Source organism: Arachis stenosperma, chromosome 5, assembly GCF_014773155.1.
Source record: "Arachis stenosperma cultivar V10309 chromosome 5, arast.V10309.gnm1.PFL2, whole genome shotgun sequence".
Lineage (NCBI taxonomy): Eukaryota > Viridiplantae > Streptophyta > Magnoliopsida > Fabales > Fabaceae > Arachis > Arachis stenosperma.
Genome location: NC_080381.1, coordinates 117,720,258 through 117,738,351, shown reverse-complemented (window position 1 = coordinate 117,738,351; position 18,094 = coordinate 117,720,258). Strand labels below are relative to the sequence as shown.

Below are 18,094 nucleotides of genomic sequence, written 5' to 3'. Positions count from 1 at the left end.
TCCTACATATCAGATTTGTACTTTAAAGAGGTTTTGCGCTTGCATGGTATCCCTCAAACAATAACTTCAGATCGAGACATGAAGTTCATGAGTCACTTCTGGAGGACTTTATGGAGAAAATTGGGGACTCACATACAGTTTAGCTCTGCTAGTCATTCGCAAACGGATGGTCAAACAGAAATGGTCAACAAAAGCCTGGAAAATTTGCTACGAAGTTTTGTGGGAAAAGACCCTCGTTAGTGGGATCTTGTTTTGCCACAAGCCGAGTTCTCCTATAACAATTCCATTAGTCAAACAACAGGGAGGTGTCCGTTCGAAGTGGTATATGGCAAGCAACTCCTGAGTCCTTTAGACCTTCTGCCGTTACCAACTCTTTAAGAGTATAGTGCAAATGCTGATGAACGTGCTGAACAAATCAAGAAGATCCACAAGGAGGTACGAAAGAAGATATTGCGTCAGATTGCTCGGTATGAAGCCCAGGCCAACAAGCATAGGAGACCAAATATTTTCAATGTCAGAGATTTGGTATGGATTCATTTAAGAAAAGGAACGATTTCCTAAGTCTCGCGGAAAACTATCTCCTCGAGCGGATGGACTATTCAGAGTCTTGGAATGCATTAATGATAATGCTTACAAGATTGAGCTTCTAGGAGACTATGGAGTATCTGCCACTTTTAACGTGACTGATCTGTCACCTTACTATGAAGAAGATGCAAAATCAATAGAAGATAAGACCAAGCCTCTTCCAACCCAGGGAGAATGATGCAGGAGCATCTATTAGGTTATTATAGAAATATTAATTAAAGTAATCTAGTTTAGCATATATTATTATATTGTGTTATGAGTTAGTCTCACATCGCTCGAGTTATGAAAGTTCTCCCTCTCCTACTAGTCTAAATATGTGTATGTACCCCTTTTGTTGATGAGTTGAATTGATTGAGTTATATATTGAAATAAGCTGTGCGCTTATTTTTCTCCAGGCTCTTTGAGAGTAAGAGGTGCATCTTTGGCTTAGCCAACCAAGGTGGGTTCTTGGCTATTTTCACCATAATGGGGTTGTTAACCTCGCCAAGATTGGTGACCCAAACGACGTCCCGACGTCACCAATAATGCATAATTTGAATAAAAGAATACCTCAAATCGACAAGACTTGTCTGATCTGTCAAAGCCCTCTAGAAACCCTTGTCCACGCTACAGTGTTCTGCTTTGTAGTGATGAACGCATGGAACAGCTCCGATTTAGCAAGCATAATACCTAAAAATCCAACAATGACAACATGGAATTGGTAGAAACAAACTGCAGGTATGTTGAAGAACCAACTGAATTTAAAAAAAAATGCTAAAAAATGGTTTACTTAATGTGGCAATCATAGCTAGCTAGGAATACCTTTATTTTTGAAAAAAGAAAAATATGTATTGAAAAAATTCTGTCTCAAGCTTTTCAAGTAGTAGAAGAATTCGAAAAGCTTCAGAGAATTCGGTTCAATGGAGCAAGTTGAAGAAAAATTGTGAAGCTATTTCTATTTCCAATTTCTATTTCCACTCAACAACAGCATGCTTCTTCCATTTTTGCTTTTCATTTTTTTTATTCTATTTTCGTTACTTCAAACTTTAGAAAGCTTTTTCTTAGTTTATTATTCATTATTTGTCTTTTAAAAAATTTCAACACAGATGTATTGATTTATATCTGTTTTTTTTTAATGCAATAAAATATCGTGTCTTTGATTTAAAAAAATAAAATAAGATAACGATCTTGACCCCAAATAACAAAACATTTAAAACAATTTCAAGCAATCATGCCTAAGTAAGTGGTCGAGATGTTTTCTTATTAGTATTTTGTTGTTATAAGTCTTAAAATATCTCTAAATTTTAAGACAGGAAGTGAGTCATATCTGATTGGGAGTCAATTCAAATTTGATTAATGAACAATTCAATAAACTGATGAATTATGAGCTCGTGAGACACGTTTGAGTTTGAATTTGAATTCATATTTTAATTGAACTAAGTGAGACATTTTTTGAAGGGTAGGGTTTGGGTGATGGTGGCACCCATGTTGAATAGCTTAATAAATTAAGGACGGTGGTCATGCTTAATGGCTCGATATGAGACTCCATGGGGACCAGTTGCAATGAAGGAAAGAATCAAGGACAACGCCATCGACTGTGGGGATGCCTTTGCTAGAGCGAGGTACTTCAGCCATGTTGGACCGGACTTGGTTGTCGGAGCAGATTAGAGCATGGTGGGGATAGACTTAGAGAGAGAGAGTGTGTGTGTGAAGGGTTTGGGAGTGAAAGTAGCCGGGATAAAAAGAGCAAGTTGAGTTGTATATATTATGAAAGGTGGAAACTCAGGTGCAGTCGACTTCACGTAAGGTTGATATGTGAGAGTTGTTAGATGATTTGACTGATTTGACTAAATTTTCATCTTACAGTTCTTAGCTATCAACTTCACGTAAAGTCGACTGCACCTGAGTTTTCACCATTATAAAATTATTCTTTTTAAAAGTTTAAATTGATAAAAAAAAACATAAATACTTATATTTTTAACACATTCTAATTAGGCTTTTTACATTAATTTCAACCCCTAATTGAATTTCATTGCTTCTTGTTTCTCTAATTATTTAACAAAATTATAATATGATATTAACAAAAAATTCAACTACTAATTAGCTAAAAAATCACACTTTATTATGATAAATTATATAATTGAAACAAAATAGATAGCCTTATTATAACCTTTTTTTTTCACACTCCAATTCCATCACAGTGAACATTATATTACACATTTAATTTCCCTAAATTACATAAACACAATGCGTGCTATCTTATCACATTTGATATAGAAATTCGTTGATCAAATTAGAATTCTCTTTTTGTTATCATAACCTTTAAGCCATGCTTCATAAAAAGCACAGTGGAATGAGCTGGGGTAGTAGGATGATTTTCCACCACTTGTATATGATAATTGCGCAAAAGAGTAGATGCCACCATTTTCATTTGAATAAAAGATAAGTCTTTTCCCATGCATGTCCTTGGACCTGCATTAAAACTAAAAAACTTATAAGATGGAACACGTATTGTTCCTCCTTTCTCTGAAATCCATCTCTCTGGCTTGAACTCCAAGCAATCTTTTCCCCAAATCTCTTCAAACCTTCCCATTGCATAAGTAAAAAACAGAATAATTGTATTTGGATTAACACGATGACCACTAGGAAGTGTGTCACATTTCAATGATTGCTTACGTTCAATAGGAACAGCTGGATATAGTCTCAAACTTTCACATATAGCACCATGCAGATAAACTAGCTTCCTTACATCTTCCTTCCCTAAAATTTTGAGCTTCTCCCCATCGTTAGCGCCAAAAACTTTTTCGATTTCTTCAAGAATCTTGGCCTCCACTAATGGATGTGTTGCAACGAGCCAAAAAAACCATGTAAGAGCCGAAGTTATGGGATCTCTCCCGGCTACAAAAAGATTGAATACGGCATCTCTTAGAAACTTATCATCATGGACCATTTTGCCCTTTTCTTCACCCATCATCATGATAGCACTAAGCAAGTCATCACCACTACTTTTGTTGCATTCATTTAACTCTTGGCGCTTAGTTGCAATGCATGAATACAGAAATTGGTCAAAAACTTTGCATGCTTTTGTCATCTTCTTCTCCTCACCAATTTGAAGCCACTCTTGAAACTTCCAAACACTTCTTGGCACTATGTGCCTATAGAATATGCACTCCCCAACTTCATCGAAAGCCTTCTCAATTTCCACCAATGGAAACTCAATTGAGAGACTCTTAGGATCATATCCTAAAACCATGATGCATGTCTCGTCGAACATTAATCGACTAAACACATCTTGAAGATCCAAAACATTTCCATGTAACCATGCATGGTCAAGTATCGGAAGCAAGCTATTCTGAACCTTCTCTTGAAAGGTTTTCTCCACCATCGTCTCAAAACTCGGTTGCCGGAACAAGGAATGTTGCATGGTCCTAATGTATTTCCATGTCTCTGAATCTGCAGTCACAATACCGTCTCCAAAAGCTTGGAAGATCTCGCGAAACTCTGGGCCCTTGACATAGTTGTCAAAGCTTTTGCTCATTATGTGATGAACATTCATGGGGTCACTAGTGATCATATAGTTCATTTTGGTGAACCATGGCCCCATGAATTCACCGGTGCCACCTTTTTGTCTCAAAACATTTGTTGCAAAATCATGGATATGGCACAAGTTGCTAAGGACTTGTGGTAACATGCCAAGGATTGGCCAATCTATCAACAGAGGGGTTCTACAACTTCTTCTGTGATGAAAAAGATGTGAGAATAATAGGAGGATTGGTATAATGAGAAACAGTATGGCCATTTGAAAAGTTTGGGGATCGGATAGGATTATGCAACTTTTTGATATTGGTACGTATATTTGCTGTGTCGATGAACTCTTGCCAGCCACGGTTATATATATAGATGGAGAGGATAACGTCTAAAGGTAGTATTTAGAAGAGCGATAGAGAGGAAATAGAGATTGAAAGATAGAAATTGAAAAATAGAGACCGAAATAAGTTTTAGTAATGTGTTTGGTATAAAGTAAGAGACAAATATTGGAATAAGAATAAAATTTTAATTTAATTTTTATAAAAGAAAAAGTTAGAATTAATTAATTGAAATGAGAATATTTTAGGTATAAAATGTTATTAAAATTTTAGTTTTTATCTTTAAAAATTTTTGTCCTTTATTTTCACTTTTTAGAAGTACTGGAATACAAAATTTTGGAGATAGAGACTAAAATTTTAGTACTCATCTTTAGGCCAACAAATATAATACTGAGTCACCGTCTCTCATTTTCTATCCCAATACCTCCAAACAAACGCTACTAAAATATCTGTTATTAAAATGATTAAATTCCTTAATTTTATGATTATTTATGTTAAATTATTCAAAGAATATCTAAAAACAAAATTATATTTTTATTCATGAGCATGATTGATTTTTTTATTTCTGACATAAATTTAATTCTTAATTACTATCTTAATTTATTATTTCTAATTTTAATGCGTGTTTTTTTTTTAACTTTTTTCAATCAAAATTTGCTCAATAGCAATTTTCTAATTGGTTAGTATTAACATGATTTTGGTAGATTTGTAATTAAAATTGTATTTTTATTTATATTTTACTATTGATTCTCTAAAATTCAAATAAAATAAAATAATATTAATTTTATTCTCATCGAAACCTAATAAAATGATAAATAATTTTATTTATTCATTTTATTATTTATACTCATAATAAATTTATTTTTTATAAGCCAAAATATAAAATAACTTAGATGATTATATTTAGGTTAATTATTTTGTCGGTTCCTATAGTTTTATTGAATTTTCAATTAGGTCCATATATTTTTTTTTTTAATTAAATTTTTATATCATATCAGATTTTATAATTAAGTCTCTACCGTAATAAAAATATTAAAATTAATAGAATATTCTGTTAAACTATATAAAATATTCAGTTAAGTATTAGATATATTTATTTTATTTAATAAAATATTTTATTAATTCTAACATTTTTATTACGATAAAAAATTTAATTACAAAATTTTCTATAATATAAGAATTTAATAAAAAAATATATAAAAATTTAATAAAATTATAAAAATTAATAGAATAATTAAATCTTATATTTATTTATATCGCTATCTATACGTAATATATAATCGACAAAATAAAATAGGAAAATTTCCTAACACCTTATCTAGAATCTTTGTTCCATCGATGAGAACCTGTCCTCCTAGCTATACTCTCCTCAACATGTCCACAAGACCACAATCTTGGATTTGGAATCTTGAATTTAAATATATATGAGTTTAATCGTTTAAGGGTATGTTTTGTTTAATGTTTGATAATTTAAAAGTAGTTTTTCTTACAACTTCGTTAGGTAATCAATAAAGAAGGTAACACATTTCTGCAATTAATTCTTTTTTAAACTACACTCTAAAATCCATAAAAAAAATATTCGTAATATATTAGAAAAATTTAAATTATATAAAAAATATTAAAATTATATAAAAAAATAAATTACATTAAATTTATTTTCAAAAATTGTGAATGTTTCTTTTTTTTGTAATTAGATGTTTCTTTTTTGTAATTAGATGTTTCTGTAAAAGAAAACATCCGCGTCCTAAACTCTAAGATATTTTTTATTAAGGGACGAAAAAATATCCATAATATACTAAAATATATCTAAATTATATCGAAAAAATATTCACTTTATATAAAAAATATCCAAATTACATAAAAAAAATTGGAAGAAGAAGAAAGAGGAAGAGGACAATGGCAGAAGGGGCGATGCGATGGAGAGGACGGCGACTTGAAGAAGGACATGGTGCAATGGAGGATGACGATGAGAGAGAAGACGCGCCCACAGCAGTGTGATGAAGGAGTGCAACGCGAGGACGTGGACATGACGTGATGGGCAACGGCGGTGTAATAGGGGCAGTAGGCAGACATCAATAGCAATAGACGTCAACGGATGATAGACAAAAAAAGAGTGAAAGAGAAAGGTTAAGAGTACGTATAGTGAGTAATTTATATTTTAAGATTGTATGACGAAAATATATAAATAATATAAAATTTAATTTTTTAAATTTTAAAATTAGATTTAGAGGTAAGTTGACTGAATTGGCTTACAAGAGAGTTGACTTTTATACTTTTCCTTCTTTTTGTATTTAGCTTTTTTTGTTGTGTTCTCCCTCATCAACATTAAACCTGTTTCAAAAGTAAGTTTTCCAAAAGTATTATTGAACTTGCTTCTGTTTTCAATTTAAAAGTTATTAAAAAATTACGATGATTAATTTAATTTTTTTCAACCATACATTTGTCCTTCATGTTGGACCGACCGTGGAGAGCTCTCGACAACTGGAGAGACTTTGGGGAGGAATCAAGTGAGAGAATATAAGAAGAGAAGACACCACATCCAACTCAAAATCTTAAGGTGTTAAGTTAATGGGTCTCTCATCTTATAAACTTCTCACTCTTCCTTGCTTTCTTTGATGTGGCACTAACTTCAACACTCCTCACATTTGCAACACTAACAATCTCCCCCTCAAGTGTGAGTCTCCACATCAAGCATCAATTCCCCTATAGCTCTACTACCACGAGTATTCGTCCATCACACTGCCGCAAAATATCGCGGGACACGCCGCCCAAACCACCTTTGCCGGGAAGACTTTCGATGCTTCACTTTGAATACCCCTTAAAACTACCAACCATCGGCTCTGATACCACTTGTTGGGCCGACCGTAGAGAGCTCTCGACAAGCAGACTTCGGTAAGGAATCAAGTGAGAGAACATAATATGAGAAGACACCACATCCAACTCAAAACCTTAAAGTGTCAAGTTAATGGGTCTCTCATCTTATAAACTCCTCACTCTTCGTTGCTTTCTTTGATGTGAGACTAATTTCAACACTCCTCACACTTGCAACACTAACACTTCATTGAGAAATTAAAGAGTTCTTTCATAAAGTTATTTAGATACAGAGAAATATTTTTTGGGATTTGGATTTAAAATTCCAAGCAAGTGGTCATTGCAAAATTAGTCCATTTAACGCAATATTTAGGCACAAAACACTTTCATAGTAATTTTCATGAATAATGCACATGCTCTAACTAGGCTAGTGTAAATGCACACAAAATCTACTTTCCTAGTTACCTTTTCATACATGTCAATTTACAAAGCACAAAACATCATATTTATCTTGTATTTTTTTTATGATTTGTACACATTTCAATTTATTTGTAAAAATTTATTCATATGCCTTAATCTTAATTATTTTAAAATTGATAATTTAGTTAAACTAAATAGTTTATACCATATGAAAATTATGTATATATATTTTTCTTTTTTAACTCAAAATAATATTTTATTTTTAAATATATTTCATTTTATTGTAAGAAATAAATGACAGAATAAAGTAATATAAAGAATATGATATAAATTAGAGCAAAGTACTGAATTGGTCCCCTATATTTCGATGTAGTCCCACCGTGATGTCAAAATTAAATAATTAATAAAATGTCTTACATGTGATAGCAATACAAGAACAAGGTCGATAATTTGGAGAATAAGTACAAGATCCAGAGGCACAAAATCAACCGTGAATGCATCAATATATTTATTTATCATTCTCCTTAGTTCTATAGAAAATATTTTATTTAAATTGTAAAAAATAACAAATAAATGTATTGATGCATCCATAGTTAATTTTATGCCTCTAGAGCTTGTACTTATTCTCCAAACTATTCACCTTATTCTTATACTGCTATCGTGTAGAATATTTTGTTAATTATTTAATTTTGTGAGACTGTATTGAAACTAAATAAAACTTTTTTGGATTCAAATAGGACACTTTAAACTTTAAAGACTAAAATAAGATTACACGTAAGAGACCAATTTAAGATATCCTATTTAATAATTACGCATTTTAATGTGATTTTGGCTAACATTGTTTAAATAATATTCAGAATCTTATAATTATTATGTTTGACAAAAAAATTATCCCAACATAAATTACATTGACATTAATTTACTTTAAATAAAATTTAGTTATTTAAAAAAAGTTTTATACTACACACCAAAAATTTGATGCTGTGGTGGTCTCAATTTCGATGGGATTTGGATTTTTTAAATTTTAGATTTTTATTTTAGAAGATAAAATGAGATATTTTATGATTAAATGTTTTCTCTTGATTTTATCTATGAAATAAATGGTGATAAATCATATTTTACCTCCTGAAATAAAATTTAAAATTTAAAAGATCTAAATCCATCTCAGTAATGCCAAGCTATCTGAAATTAGTAGTTAAAATGTATTGCCATCGAACCTATTAATGGCAAATTGACAACAATCAAGAATTTAACACGGATTTGTGGTGGTCTACTGACTACCGATAGATTCATCATGGATGCCGGTGATGCCAAGCTAATTGAAATTGATGAGTGATGTCGTTGGCGAACGTCGTAATAATGAAAAATTGACGATAATTAAGAATGTCGGTGTGTAGTGGCCTACAGTGAATTCATCTTCTTCCAATGTCAATCTAATTGAAATTGATGAGTGACGCCGTTGGTTTGTTGCCATCCAATCTTGTAATGACAACTTAACAAATTTTTTTAAAGGATATATGTTGATTAAATAAAAAAGGTGAAATCTATTTGTTATATCAAAAATAATATTTTTGATAAATTATTATTAAACTATTTGACAAATTAACTTTGATCAAGTTATAAGTACATAACATATTGGAACGATTTTGGAAGTAGTTATGTACTCCAAATTTCAATTATAAATTAAAATCTGTTTAGAAGTGATTATATATTCAAATATGTACTCTATTGAAATCATAATGATACAAGTATATTTAAAGAAATTAAGTCGAAATACACAAAGGTAAACTATGTTAGACACTAGACAAATGACACAGCAAAATATTAGGATAAAAATTAAAATTTTGTATAAAATAATTTTTTTTGAGAATTACAAATTCTCTCTATCATAAAGAAATTATAATAACACTCTCTCTTAATAAAAGGAGAATACACTTTTCTCTACATATATAAGAAAAAACTACTCAAAAAAACCTATATTTTTCTCTCTGACTTGATAAAAACAAAAAGGAAAGAACTTAATTTATAGATAAACTTCTTATATGTAAACAACTCGTAACATAGCAGTGACCTTGTTTCTCTCTTCCATACCAAACAATTAATGATTGCTATTAATTAAGAGCTTCTCTACATCCATTTGTTTACTATAAAAACAGTATTAACTTTCTAATTACAAAATTAACTCTATTATTTTTATAATCTCCCATTTAAAGATGATTTTGGTAAATTTTCAAAATTCATGTTACTCATATATTCGATAAGCCATATGAGGATATACACCATTCAAACTTTTCAGTGTTGATTGGTTTTGTCATGGTATTTGCTAGGTTATCTTTAGTGTGAATCTTTTGCATATCAACACTCCTTTCTTCTACTATTTCCTGAACAAAGTGATATTGTACTCTAATGTTTTTTGTTCTTGAATGAAATGCAGGATTCCTTGCAATGTGCAAGGCACTTTGACTATCACAATACACAAGAATCTTCTGTTGTTTGTACCCGAATTTCTCCATCAATTTTTGGATCCAAATAGCCTCTTGCATACTTATGTAGCGGCCATATATTTAGTTTTTGTAGTAGATAAAGTTATAACAATCTATAATTTAGATAGTCAGCTCACAGCTCCTCCTGTAAGAATGAACACATATCCTGTAGTAAATTTTTGTTTATTAAGATCACATGCAAAGTCTGAATCGACAAACCATTGACAATGAATTCCGATCCTCCAAAACATAATGCAACATTCGAGGTCCCTTTGCTGTATCTTAAGATCCTCTTAACAACATTCCAATGCTCTTTATCCGGATCTGCCATAAATTGACTTACCACCACAACTGTTTGAGCAATATCTGGCCTTGTACATGTCATGACATGTATAAGGCTTTCCACCGCTGATGCATACGGTACTCAAGACATTTTTATTCTCTTTGCTTCGCTAATATGGCACATACTTGAAGATAATTTAAAATTCATAGGAAGTAGGGTTGAAATTGGCTTACATTCTTGCATATTGAAGCATTGCAAGATCTTTTTCAAATAATTCTTTTGCGATAGCCAAATCTTCCTATTATTTTTGTCTTGGTGGATTTGCATCCCTAAAATCTTATTTGCTGGTCCCAAATCTTTCATATCAAACTCACTAGCCAACTGTGCCTTCAATTCTTGGATTTGATATTTGTTAGGACCCACCAATATGTCATCCATATACAATAGTAGAATAATGAAATCATTATCACCAGACCTCTTGTAATAGGTACAATGATCTGAACTAAGTCTGTTGTATCCAAGGCTAATAATGAAAGAATCAAATCTCTTGTACCAACACCTTGGTGTCTGCTTTAGACCGTACAAAGATTTAGTTAACCTGCAAATCAAGTTTTCTTTTTCTTGTTCTTCAAAATCTTCTGGTTGGAGCATATATATCTCTTCTTCAAGTTTTCCACGAAGAAAAGCAGTTTTTACATCTAATTGCTCTAGATATAAATCAAATATAGCACACATAGCCAAAACTACTCTGATAGTAGTTAGTCTCACCACTCGAAAAAATATTTTATTGAACTCAACACCTTCTTTCTGAGCATATCCCTTGACAACCAATCTTGCACAATATCATTCTACCTGATCCTTACTATCTCGTTTGATCTTATAAACCCATTTGTTATCAATGGCTTTCCGACCGGCTGGAAGTTCAACAAGTTTTCAGGTATGGTTTCTATGTACGGTCTCGATTTCTTCTTGTATTGTTGTCATCCACATAGATGCATCTAGATTGTGTATAGCCTCCATAAAAGTTGTTGGCTCTTCGTCTTCTGTTAGAAGACAATATGCATCATGGTTTGTCAAAACATAATTTGAGTGTCATGATGGTGTTCTTCTTTGTCGAATGGATCGATGTTACTTCTATGTCATTGGCCTCTACTTGTTCTTCTTGCTATGGTTCTACTTTAGAAAGATCACCTTTTCTGTATTTTTCATCTATTTGAACAGTGGTTATTTCTTCAATAGTGCCGTCATTTTCTTATTCTTTTTGGAATTCATCTTCTGAAAATATTACATCTCTACTGACAACTACCTTGCGGGCAGTGGGATCCCACATGTGATATCCTTTAACTCTATCAGCATAACCCAATAATATACATTTTCCAGACTTTGGGTCCAGCTTTGTTCTTGCCTAGGAATTGTACATCACGTACACAGGACAACTGAATATATGTAAAGAAGAATAATTAGGTGACTTACCTTGCCACATCTCCATTGGTGTCGACTTACCTTGCCACATCTCCATTGGTGTCTTCAACCCAATTCCAGTTGATGGGGGCCGATGGTGTCCGATTTATCACATAATAGGCAATTTTAATAGCTTCTGCCCAAAAAGATTTGGCTAAACCTGCTATTTGCAACATAGCTTGTGCTCTTTCTAGGAGAGTCCTATTTATTCACTCCGCTACACCATTTTGCTGAGACGTATATGCAACTGTGAATTATCGTTGAATATCTGCTTGCTTGAAAAATGTTAAAAAGTCACTATCGATATATTCTACTCCATTATATGTCCTTAAACACTTTATCTTCTTTCTAAATTCAAGTTCTAACTTTGCTTTGAACTATTTAAACATCGCAAACATGCCAGACTTCTTCTTGATCGAGTACACCCATAGCCTCCGAGAGTAATTATCAATAAATGATCCAAGATATTTTGCTACTCCTAGGGACATCTCCGGTGATTTCCACACATTAGAATGAATCAGATCCAATATGTACTTGTGAGCAATTGATCTACCAAATATTAATCTATGTTGCTTGCTTGTAACACAGTGCTTATAAAATGGTAAGTTTACTGATTTGAGCTCGGAAATGAGATTACACTCCACAAAGCCCAGTAAAAAATGAGGTAAGGAAACCACTTCTGTGTTTCAATTTCTTCCTTCCCAATTTCGAAATTTATGGACAATTATGTTGAAAATTGTTAAATTCCGGTGTTAATTTAGGCTCGAATTAGCTTGAGGAGAACATTCAATCTTGCTTCTTTGGTGCTTGTGTAAGGTGAGACTTCTAGAATCTTAGGTAATTCCTTAATTGAGTATGTTAGGTACTGAATTTGGGTATGTATATGTGATATATATGAATTAGGTTGGTATGTATGTAAATTGGAGCTTGATTGTATACATTGGTGGCTGGCTGGAGTTTGGGTGGCATTACTTTGGAGATTTTGGATCCTTGGAGCTGTGTTTGGTGCCTCTTTGGTGGTGTTTCAGATTATACGTGAAAATCAACCAAGGTATGGTTTAGGTTTCTCATATTTAATATATAATGTTCTGTGAAAACATAGACTAGTTAACCATAGGATAAGAATGAATGCATGTGTATGTTGAATTGCTTAGTGCCTTGATGATAATTGTAAACTAGGTTGGGAGTTGGTTGTTATTGGATATTGGGTATAGAAATAGAATGTTAAATGATGCTTTAATGATGTTTGACGAGTTGATAGTAATGAATTTGTATATATAATTGATTATTGATGATCTTGTCGATATAAGTGTGAAGTTCATATACTAGAGTTATTTAAGATTGGAGTTTGATGGGTGGTGGAAGGATGTGGAGTGATGATGCTGTGATTTTGTATGTGTTGGTGCTGAATTTGAGTATTGTAAGTTGATTTTTGAATGGTGACTTAATGAAAATAGAGGTTGAAGGTTTTTGTGTAAAACTAATTTTTTGCCAAATTTCAGCAAGCCATAACTTAGCTTCCGAATACCCAAATTATTTCAAACTTATTTTAAATAAAAATTGGGTCCGCAGAGTTTATGCTATTCGAAGAATGGATGAAAAATATTTTAAAACGAAAAATTTATGCGCATCGGAAGTTTGGAGTGCAAAGCTGAAAATTCTGCACTATTTAGCATTTTTTCTGTTCTGCATAACTTGCGTACGTGACCACTGTACGCGACGCGACCAACCTATTCGGGTTGGGTATCTCGCGTATGTGAGCATAGAAAATTGTACGCCCACGCATACACGTGACCTTTCAGTAATGCACTCCCACGCGTACGCGTGACCCCTGTTTTCAGCAAATGAGATTTTTATGTTTTAAACATGATTTTATATCTCTAAACCTCTATTTTCACTCTTTTAACCCTAGATCTTAGTAGTATGCCTAGTAGTGAGATGGAGCTAGGAATAGGCAATAACTTGAAGATAAGTGATGATTTAGGTATGAGGAGGTAGGGTGATATATATATATATATATATATATATATATATATATATATATATATATATATATATATATATATATATATACTACTTGAATTATAAAACAAGCTAAAGAAAAGAATAAATGTTACATCTGAGTACTCTTTCTCGAAAATGCGACCCCAGGGGATGGTGGAAGGTGAGGATCCCTGATGAGCGGATAATTTATATGCTTTTTGGCATTGTTTTTAGATAGTTTTTAGTATAATTTAGCTACTTTTAGGGATGTTTTCATTAGTTTTTATGATAAATTCACATTTCTGGACTTTACTACGAGTTTGTGTGTTTTTTTGTGATTTCAGGTAATTTATGACTGAAATTGAGGGACCTGAGCAAAACTCTGATAAAAAGGCTGACAAAGGACTGCTGATGCTGTTGGAATCTGACCTCTCTGCACTTGAAATGGATTTTCTGGCGCCACAGAACTCCAAATGGCGCGCTCTCAACGGTGTTGGAAAGTAGACATTCAGAGCTTTCCAGCAATATATAATAGTTTATACTTTATTCGAGATTTAATGACGTAAACTGGCGCTCAACGCCAGTTCCATGCTGCATTCTGGAGTCAAACGCCAGAAACACGTCACGACCCAGAGTTGAACGCCAAAAACACGTTACAACTTGGCGTTCAGCTCCAAGATAAGCCTCAGCTCGTGTAAAGATCAAGCTCAGCCCAAGCACACAACAAGTGGGCCCCGGAAGTGGATTTCTGCATCAATTACTCACTTCTGTAAACCCTAGTAGCTAGTCTAGTATAAATAGAACATTTTACTATCGTATTCAGTGTCTTTTGACCACGTTACATCTTTGGTCTCAGTTTTATTTTATTATTCATCTTAGGAGACTATTGATCACATTTTGGGGGCTGGCCATTCGGCCATGCCTGAATCTTCATCACTTATGTATTTTTAACGGTGGAGTTTCTACACACCATAGATTACGGGTGTGGAGCTCTGCTGTACCTCATGTTTCAATGCAATTACTACTATTTTCTAGTCAATTCCGCTTGTTCTTATTCTAAGATATTTGTTGCACTTCAACATGATGAATGTGATGATCTGTGACACTCATCATCATTCTCACCTATGAACGCGTGACTGATAACCACTTCCGTTCTACCTTAGACTGGGCGCATATCTCTTGGATTCCTTAATCAGAATCTTCGTGGTATAAGCTAGAATTGATGGCGACATTCATGGGAATCCGGAAAGTCTAACCTTGTCTGTGGTATTCCGAGTAGGATTCCGGGATTGAATGACTGTGATGAGCTTCAAACTCGCGATTGTTGGGCGTGATGACAAACGCAAAAGAATCATGGGATTCTATTCCAACATGATCGAGAACCGACAGATGATTAGCCGTGCTGTGACAGAGCATTTGGACCATTTTCACTGAGAGGATGGGATGTAGCCATTGACAACGGTGATGCCCTACATACAGCTTGCCATGGAAAGGAGTAAGAAGGATTGGATGAAAGCAGTAGAAAAGCAGAGATTCAGAAGGAACACAGCACCTCCATGCACTTATCTGAAATTCCTACCATTGAATTACATGAGTAACTCTATCTTTATTTTCTGTTTTATTAATTTACTATTCAAAAAATCCATAACATTTATTATCCGCCTAACTGAGATTTACAAGATAACCATAGCTTGCTTCATACCAATAATCTCCGTGGGATCGACCCTTACTCACGTAAGGTATTACTTGGACGACCCAGTGCACTTGTTGGTTAGTTGTGCAGAGTTGTGACTAAGTGTGATTCACGTTTAAGAGCGCTACAAAGTTTTTGGCGCCATTGTTGATGATCACAATTTCGTGCACCAAGTTTTTGGCGCCGTTGCCAGGGATTGTTCGAGTTTGGACAACTGACGGTTCGTCTTGTTGCTCTGATTAGGTAATTATTCAAATTTTTAAAGAATGAATTCTAGTGTTTCATAAAGTATGGTGAAGCTTGGCTGGCTGTAAAGTCATGTCTAACTCAATTGGATTGAGGCTTCAAAACCATCAGCATAGAGGCAAGTTAATTGGAATATCAGTTGTTACAAGCCTGATTTATATCTTCTAAAGTTGGCTGGCTATTAAGCCATGCCCAACCCTTGGATTGGAGCTTTAGACTAATATTGAAAGATTCCTGAATTTCTTATTAAAAATTTTGGATTTCTTATTTTCTTTTTTTTTCTATATGTTTTTCGAAAAAATTAAAAGAAAATCCAAAAAAATCATAAAATCATAAAAAAACCAAAAATATTTTGTGTTTCTTGTTTGAGTCTTGAGTCAATTTTTAAGTTTGGTGTCAATTGCATGTTTTGAAAAATTTATGCATTATTTTTCGAAAATTCATGCATTCATGGTGTTCTACATGATCTTCAAGTTGTTCTTGGTAAGTCTTCTTGTTTGATCTTGATGTTTTCTTGTTTGATCTTGATGTTTTATTGTTTTGTGTCTTTTATTGTTTTTCATATGCATTTTTGCATTCATAGTGTCCATGCATTAAAGATTTCTAAGTTTGGTGTCTTGCATGTTTTCTTTGCATCAAAAATTTTTTCAAAAATATGTTCTTGATGTTCATCATGATCTTCAATGTGTTCTTGGTGTTCATCTTGACATTCATGGTGTTCTTGCATGCATTAAGTGTTTTGATCCATTCACCTAAAGAAAACGCCTGCAGAGGCTCAAGAACTTATTGACATGGTTGCAAATAACCAATTCATGTACACTTCTGAGAGGAATTCCGTGAATAATGGGACGCCTCAGAGGAAGGGAGTTCTTGAAATTGATGCTCTGAATGCCATATTGGCTCAGAACAAAATGTTGACTCAGCAAGTTGGTGCACGAAATTGTGATCATCAATGGCGCCATCAACATGGTACGCTCAATTGCAATCTCAACTCTTTATCACAACTTCGCACAACTAACCAGCAAGTGCACTGGGTCGTCCAAGTAATAAACCTTACGCGAGTAAAGGTCGATCCCACGGAGATTGTTGGTATGAAGCAAGCTATGGTCACCTTGTAAATTTCAGTCAGGCAGATTCAAATGGTTATGGATGATATATGAATAAAGCATAAAATAAAGATAGAGATACTTATGTAATTCATTGATGAGAATTTCAGATTAGCGTATGGAGATGCTTTGTCCCTTCCATCTCTCTGCTTTCCTACTGTCTTCATCCAATCCTTCTTACTCCTTTCCATGGCAAGCTGTATGTTGGGCATCATCGTTGTCAGTGGCTACATTCCCGTCCTCTCAGTGAAAATGTTCAACGCGCTCTGTCACAGCACGGCTAATCATCTGTCGGTTCTCAATCAGGTTGGAATATAATCAAGTGATTCTTTTGCGTCTGTCACTAACGCCCAGCCTTCAGAAGTTTGAAGCTCGTCACAGTCATTCAATCCTTGAATCCTACTCAGAATACCACAGACAAGGTTTAGACCTTCTGGATTCTCTTGAATGCCGCCATCAATTCTAGCTTATACCACGAAGATTCCGATTAAGGGATCCAAGAGATATCCACTCAATCTAAGGTAGAACGGAGGTGGTTGTCAGGCACACGTTCATAGGTGAGAATGATGATGAGTGTCATGGATCATCACATTTATCAATTTGAGGAACAAGTGATATCTTAGAACAAGAATAAGCCGAATTGAATAGAAGAACAATAGTAATTGCATTAATACTCGAGGTACAGCAGAGCTCCACACCTTAATCTATGGTGTGTAGAAACTCCACCGTTGAAAATACATAAGAACAAGGTCTAGGCATGGCCGAGAGGCCATCCCCATGATCTAAGATAGCATAAAACTGATCAAAGATAGCTACCAAGATGAGAATACAATAGTAAAAGGTCCTATTTGTAGAGAACTAGTAGCTTAGGGTTTACAGAAATGAGTAAATGTCATAAAAATCCACTTTCGGGCCCACTTGGTGTGTGCTTGGGCTGAGCATTGAAGCATTTTCGTGTAGAGACTTTTCTTGGAGTTAAACGCCAGCTTTTGTGCCAGTTTGGGCGTTTAACTCCCATTCTTGTGCCAGTTCCGGCGTTTAACGCCGGGCAGTTTTGAGCTGATTTAGAACGCTGGTTTGGGCCATCAAATCTCGAGCAAAGTATGAACTATTATACATTGCTGGAAAGCCCAGAATGTCTACTTTCCAACGCAGTTGAGAGCGTGCCAATTGGGCTT

The 18,094-nt window shown here is 33.8% G+C and overlaps 1 protein-coding gene across 1 annotated transcript; it reads right to left on the bottom strand.

Moving 5' to 3' along the window:
* Positions 1 to 2,857: 2,857 nt before the first annotated feature.
* Positions 2,858 to 4,168, bottom strand: LOC130981208 (alkane hydroxylase MAH1-like). The gene has a single exon (XM_057904819.1). It carries the CDS (start codon positions 4,166 to 4,168, stop codon positions 2,858 to 2,860), a length of 1,311 nt encoding a protein of 436 aa, XP_057760802.1.
* Positions 4,169 to 18,094: the final 13,926 nt, after the last annotated feature.

Coding starts and splice junctions, on each gene's coding strand:
- LOC130981208 (XM_057904819.1), bottom strand. CDS start 4,168: ATGGGGCCATGGTTCACCAAAATGAACTATATGATCACTAGTGACCCC.